Source organism: Mesitornis unicolor, unplaced genomic scaffold, assembly GCF_000695765.1.
Source record: "Mesitornis unicolor isolate BGI_N332 unplaced genomic scaffold, ASM69576v1 scaffold37974, whole genome shotgun sequence".
Taxonomy (NCBI): domain Eukaryota; kingdom Metazoa; phylum Chordata; class Aves; order Mesitornithiformes; family Mesitornithidae; genus Mesitornis; species Mesitornis unicolor.
In genome coordinates, this window is record NW_010183028.1 from 8,568 (window position 1) to 16,029 (window position 7,462).

General features: G+C 37.5%; 1 protein-coding gene across 1 annotated transcript in view; it reads left to right on the top strand.

Moving 5' to 3' along the window:
* CCDC171 (coiled-coil domain containing 171) overlaps positions 1-7,462 on the top strand; it is a gene marked incomplete at both ends in the record, with an annotated part of 102,134 nt that overhangs the window by 6,788 nt on the left and 87,884 nt on the right. The window contains 1 exon segment of the mRNA XM_010183977.1: positions 2,445-2,583. Coding sequence (XP_010182279.1) covers positions 2,445-2,583 — 139 coding nt within the window.

Here is a 7,462-nt window from a genome sequence, read left to right on the forward strand (position 1 = left end):
GTGATGGGAAAAAAGACAAAGAAGTGAGAGACATCTGGATATTCCCACTGCTGAGTTACATCAAATAATAGTTCAGGTTGAAAGGAATTGCAGGGGATCTATAGTCAAAATTTCCACTCAGACCAGGATCAGCTGTGAGATCAGGTTAGGTCTTGAAGACCTCCAAGAATGGAGATGACACAACGTCTCTGCAAACCTGTTCTACTGGTGGAACAGAGTGGAAAAAGTTTCTCCTTGTCTGAACATCTTTGGATTCGATCTGTGAGTGTTGTCTCTTGTTCTCTAGCCATACATTGCTGTGAAGTGACTGGCCACATCTTCTTGATAACCTTCTTTTAGATACTAGGGCACCTGTTATACATCCTGAGGTTGTCTCTTCTCCAGCCTGAACATACCAAGTTCCCTCAGTTATTCTGTGTACTTCAGTCCCCCGACCATGTTGGTGACCCTTCCCTGAGCTCACTCCAACTTCTTTCCTGTGTTACGGGGAAGGTGTGTGCTTAAAACTGGTCATTATCCTAGACTTGTTGTAATGAGTGCCAAATAAAAGGTGATAAATTACTTCCCTTGACCTTCTGGCTATGCTACTACTAATACAGCCCAGGGTGCTGATAGCTATCTCTACTTGTATGTCATGCTGCTGATTTGTGGCTAGCTTGCTGTCTACCAAAACTACCATGTCCTTTTTGAGCATAGCTGCTCCCCAACCAGTTACCAGCCATATTGCTGCAGGGGATTTTACTTTTCCTAAATTCAGATCTTTGCATGCAACATTGTTGAATTTCAGAAGGTTCATGCTGGCCTGTTCCTCCTCCCTGTCTAGGTTCTAGGGAATGGCAGCCCTTCATGTTGTGTCATGACCAACCCCTACCCAGTTCACTGTTATCCGCAGACGTGGTGAGATTGGACTCTTGGCCTAATCCAGGTGATGGATAAAGATGTTAAACAGATTTTAATACAGACTTCTACAGTGTTCCACATGTTACCAGCCCGTACCATCTGAGCTTTACCATCAAACTATTTTTATTAATTTTGTCTTTCACATACCTAGACTGAAGTGCTAACTTGGCTATAAAATACTGTGTGAGACAGTCTCAAAAGCCTTCCTAAAGTTGAGTTATATTTAATCTGCTTGCTCTACTTTTGTCCACAGATCTAGTCATTTTATCATGGAATATAACTGAGTTGGCCAGACTATGGTAAACCCTCACTGATTGTTCCATATCACCTTTTTCTCTTTCATGAGCCCAGAAATTTCTTCCAAGAGGACTGGCTTCCTGAGCTTCCTGGGGCTGAAATGAAGCTAACTGGTATATAATTCCTTGGCTTGTCCTTTTGCCCTTTTCCAAATACAGATGTGACTTTTGCCTTTCTCTATTTGCCAAGGACCTCCCACAATCTTTGTGAAGTTTCAAAGGTGATAATGAGCAGCTTCACTGGGACATTGGCCAGCTTTGTGAGACCCTTGAGTGTACATGAGCTGGCCTCTTCAACGTCTATGGCATGAGTTCTTACAAGTCCTGAACACAGTCCTCACCCACTGCTAGCAATTGTTCTCTCTGAGCCCTTTTACTGATCACAGAGGCTTGGGAGACCTTGTCAGGGAAGACTGAGGAAAAAACACGTTGAGTGTGGTCACCTTCTTGGTGTCCTCTGTTGATAAATCACAGCTCCTGTGTAGGAGCAGATCCATGTTTTCTTTCTACCCTAATGTAGTGGTAAACTGTCGTCTTCTTGTCTTTATCATCCTTTGCAAACATCAATTCTAGGTGAGCTTTTGGCTTTCCTCACACTATGCCTATATACTCAGGCAATCTTCCTAAATTATTCCCTGGAAGAATTTAGAAGTGTCTGCTTCTGTCTCCTGTATGCTGTTGTTTGGCTTTGTAGCTTTCTCATGAGTTGCCTGTTTAGCCACACCAGGCTCTTTATATATCTGATTTCCTGAGTACAGGTGGACTGATGCAGTACTGAAATTTTGGGAACTGTCTGCTGGTGGAAGTATTTGAAATCGTGCCATTCTGAGTAGAATATAGTCAGATATATGGAAACTGCAGGAGCAATCTTTATGCTTGAAATCAGGGTTGGTTATGCAAGTTGTGAAATGGTCTTTCTGAAGAGAGCTACTGTGTTAATTAAGTATGAAAAATTCTGTTTATTATATGTAATTTGGAGGCCATATCCAAATGACCAGATAAATTTATGACTGGAAGCCTAACACAAGCACTGGTAACGTAACAGAATGTAACCTCTTCTTGAAAAGCCTTTCAAGGGGAAAGGAATATATAGGAATATAGGAAAGAAATATATAACTTCCTTCAGTTAAAAAAAAGCCCCTTCAGAAGCCATGATATGTGCTGTATCCATTTATTATCTTTAAAAGTATATAGTATACTTGACAAAAGTATTTTTGATAAAAATGTTCTAATGCTGAAACTTTCCAGATTAGAAAGAGAGTGTTTCTCCGCAAGCAAGCAAACAAATAAGAAGATTGAGGTAAAGAAGAAGGTAATTAAAGACCTTTCTGAGAGACTAGAGAACAATGAAGAAACCTGCAGAGAGTTACAGGAGGAACTTGCAATGGTAAGACAAAAGGCCTGTGGCACTCATTGTTCAAGGATTTTTAAATATACTGTGATTTGCAAATCTGCATTTGCTGTACTGCGCTGTGGAAGAATTCTGCCATTGTCTTACTCTGATTTTACTAATGTTACTTTGTTTTGTAAAACATGAGCAAATATAGCTAATACACTGGAGAAGCTATTTTGAAAATGTATTCTAAGTGATACACCATATATTTAACTGAAGAGTTATTTGCAGAAAACAATTATTTTAAAAGTATGGCTGTGAGTAAGAGTACTTGTGTTTGCATTCGTAGCGAAGAAGGCAATTTGTAGATATGGATTATGATTCCTTGTGGACAATGTTCTGTCTTTCTACCCAAGTGTTTTTCTTCTCCAAACTTTATTAGCTACTGGTGTAGGCTTGTTCATTTCTATTTCACATAACATTTTTTTTTTTAGTGCAAGCATTTGACTGTAAAAATGCTTGAAATTTACTTGTTTGAGGGTGACAAAGCAGAGAGCTTTATTTGTTTTGTTTTGGTGTGGATTTTGTATGTTGGATATATTTGGATTATTTTCTGAAATCTTTCTCCTTTTATATGACCAGCTGGGGCCTTCCCACTGCCTCTGTTCACTTCAACTTTGAATAAACAGGTTTGCCATCCTGTTGCATACCAGCAGGGACAAAGCAAAGATCTCACGATATCTAGAAAACCTTCTCTCCTTCCATTTTGCAGTGGCATTTGCAGTATTTCTATCTTAGCCAATGTGATTTTTTTTTTTTCATATACTGGCTCGCAAATTTCTCCTCTTTGTCAGAGCTCTGTGTATGGAAGCCAAATGTGGTCTTTTCCCTGGTGCTCACAGGCATTGTGCTAATCAGTGAGCAGGAGCAGAGACCCACATCAGACGATCTTCAGACTTTATGTCTTCTATTGAGTTGATTAAGTTATTCCGTACATTGTCTTAACATTATCCACTTCCCAGACAGATTGATAACTGATAAATGGAAGAAAAATAAATTCAAAACCCCCTCTTACTTCTGGGAGAATCAGAGATGCTTCCTTGCAAGTACTAATGTGTTAAAAGGAATTTGCTGGCCTGAAAAAGTAATCTCATGAGGCACAAAAGGAATACGAAGAGACAAAAGCAACTGTCTCTCCTAACTAAAGTCAGTAATGATTGCTATTTATTAATATAGAATACAACTCCAAACTGAAGAATTTCTACTAGGAACCTTGAGTGCTTGTTAGCTGTTGCTGTGGTATGAGTTTTCATTTTCTGTTCCTTAGTAAAATGTATGTTATACTTGATAAGAATTCAGGGCAAAATTCTGTTAATGATCAAGGTTTCTGGTCATGACAACAGTATGAAATGGTGTACTCAGAATGAACATTGCATTACTGAAAGGTAAAAAGTAGAATAGGTCATCTCAGTTAAAAGAACGGTCTTATTCATAAAGCCAGTTGTTTTAATTGTTTTACTGGAATGATTTCAAACCACAAGACTGTCTTGAACAGGTAATAAAAATACTCATTGTCTGAGGAGTTGTATTAGTGGTCTCCTATAGGATTAGGTTTTTATCACCTTGGATGCCTTTGTATTTTTTCTGAAGACTCTTGTGTTTTTTTGGGAAGCAGGAGTGCCTGTGTGTGGTCTTGTTTACTCAGTCTGGACAGCTTTTTGTTATTTTTTCTTCCCAAAATGAAAAAGCAGAAGGCTTTAACAGAAACTGAGTATAGATAACATGTCATACACTGTTATTAGGCTTTCCTATGCCCATACTGAAATGGTGTGAAAACAGCAGTGCGTTCTTTTCCCTTTGTTTCCCCCTCCTGCTTTCTTGATCTATTCATTACTTTCTTAGGTTTTACACTACTGTTGGATATTCTGAATATATCCTTTCTACTCCAGTCTGATAATCTTGTACTGGTTTCTCACTGTACTGCTATTATACAAGTAATGGTTTTGTTTGTAAAATATTTGGGAAATACAACCACACCAGTGAAGTGTCTTTGTTTTTAGAGGAGCAAACTTATGCAGGAACAAAATGCATTCTTTGTAAACTTTAGATGAAAAGGAACGTTTTAAATTACTCTGTTGAATGTATAGTAAAGTAGTTATGCTGCTTTTAATTTTAAATATCAGCATGTGGCAGAAGTTTGCCAAAAATTTGCATGGATCAAATGTGATAGGAACTGTTGGTATCAAACAAAACTGCTTATGAATGTTCAGCTTGAGCAGACTCTCAAGATTTCCATTATGTTTTTTTCAAGGAAATTGGTCTCAAGCTTGTCATTATTTCCAGCTAGGGTTTTTAGAAATTTTTAGCTTGAAGAATAGCCATTGTGATTCAGAACTTGTTTTAAATTGAAACAGCCCCAGCTGTATTCCTGCCCCATGGAAAGACTAAGAAGTGTCTTTAATAGTTTCAAAAGTTACTCAGGATATTTAGATTTCTGGCACCTAGTAGTGGATGATCTTTAATTCTTAGTACTGGACAAGTGGGAGGCATTGAACCTTTATTTTATGAGAAATGTAGCATATAAATATTTCTCGTGTAGCCAGGCATGCAGTTGTGTGCTGTATGCATCTCAGCTGTCTGTAATAGCCCTGTAGTTTATTGTAAGCTGAAAATCAGAAGTGTTTTTAGACTCTAGTTTCTGGACATGGGGATTAACCATTGTTCTTTAACAGAAGTGTCTTAGGTATTGGCTGAACCAACAGTGACACACCCTGAAGATTATGGTTCTGTTCTACAGATTCTAGGGAGTAGAATCTGGTATTCAGTGACAAAGATGTAAATCTCATCTAGATTATTTGTTGTGAACAGAGTTTCTTCTTTCAATTTAAAAAAAAACAACCAACAAAACAACTGAGACACAGTCTTCATTAATTTTGTGCTAATGCTTTTTAAAAGTTACATTACCTTGATTCTTGTTCTGCATGCTTTAACTCAGAGGTGTGGTGTCCCTACCCCGATGCTTCTTCTGTTATTGTCCTAATTTAAGAAGGCTGATCAGTCTGAAGCATATGCTTAAATGATCTTCTACAAAAAAAAACAATTCCATAATTTATTATGAAAGTGGAAAGGTCACTCATACTGTGATGTCCCACTGTTTGAAGGCAGGCATCTAAAAAATGCTTATAAAGGTGCCAGTTCTTGAAAAATTTTCTGTGACTAAAAAAACCCATACCAAATAAACCCCGAAAAACCAAAGAGATACTTCATAACATGCTCTTCCACCAGAAGTTTGTTACTTATCTCTTTAGGGGACTAGAACAGTTCCACATAAAACTTGAACATTTTAAAGTAATTTTATTTCAGGTGACTAAAATAGAGACATTAAATTTCTTAAAAAATTGTATTTAATTTACACATGACTAAACTCTTTTTGAAGTGGAATTTGGAAAATTCTAGCTAATATAAGAAAATAAGGAAACTCTAAAGTATTCAATAGTTTGATAACATGAGGAAAAATATATTAGTAGCCTAAGGAGACAGATTGTCAGTGAGGGTTTTGTTTTGTTTTTTATACTTCAATTTATGCTTAGTTGCTTAAGATTTGTGCCACTATTCTGTTATACAGAGTATCACTCAGGTAAAACCCATGTTTTTTAAACTGTGAAGCAGTAATTTGGTGTGTATTTCTGTAGGTGCTTTGATTTGGTTCCCCCAAGGTCATGCCTGGTAAACATTCTGATGCCTTTGAAAATAATTTACCCAAATGCTTTTCAAGGAGTATCTCAACATACTGCTTTCTGGTGGCTGCGTGGATAGTTCTGGCTTTGACACTTGTTCTGCTGTCACCGGATGGGATTCGTACTACAGACCAAGTGGGTGAATTAGTCCATGTACAAGAAAGCCACACAGGAAAATCCTTGTATCTGTAACCAACGTAGAGAAAGTCTCTCTTGGAATAATGGCAGTTTGTTGCAGGACTGGACCCGAGTTTCCTCCATAATACCACTGGAGTTTTGATGAGTTAATTTTCAAAAGACCTCAGGTCCTGTGGGCTATTCTGGAACTGTGCACAGAGATTGCATTTATTTTATTCAACAATGACTTTTGGAAAAAGGTGAAGAAATTAATGGGACTTCATTTCTATCCTGAAACAGATGATAGAATGATACCAAAATCAACTTTAAGTAGTTAAGAAAAATATATCTGCAACCAAGGTAGTAATGAATTGCCCAGTTAAATATCCTACTCCTGGAAGATTAGCATAATTCTGACAGTGAGTGTAATAGTTTTTGTAAGTAGTATGTTTTCCTGGTAATTCTGGTTATTCTTGCAGACAAGGATACAAAGCATTTGCAAAAAAAATATTTTCTCCTGGTTAGAGCCTACAGTACTTCTAATGAAGAATACTTGCCTTCTATTTAATATCTTAATTTAAAAGTGTGGTTGTGTTTTAAAATTTATGGTTGAGTATGTTGCCAAGCATATTTTTCTATCAAAAATTCTTTTCTCCTCAAGGGATGTTTTTTGATAATAGGAGCCTTCTTAAGGATGAAGTTGGACTTGGGCAGGCATTGTATATGCTACAATTCAGTGTATATTCTGGGTTCAAAAAGTATGGCTTTACTCCTGTATGGTTTGGTTTCTAGCATCCTATTCTGAATATTCTGTGAGGAAGGGAATTGCATTTGGGGCATATAGGAAATAGTCCTAATAGATTTCAAGAATTTCAAATTCTTAAGTGTTGGTGCAGACTTTACAAGAAGACTTTATGGTTGGTCTCAGGGACCTGGGATTCCTGAAGGCAGGTTCTACCCATAAAGACTAATGTGAAAGAGGCAGAGAGAAGGCCTTTTCTGCATCCTAGTCACCAGATAATCAGTCACCTGCTCCATTCAGCAGCAGGCCAAAATTTTGCTTATTCGTTCTTTCTAAT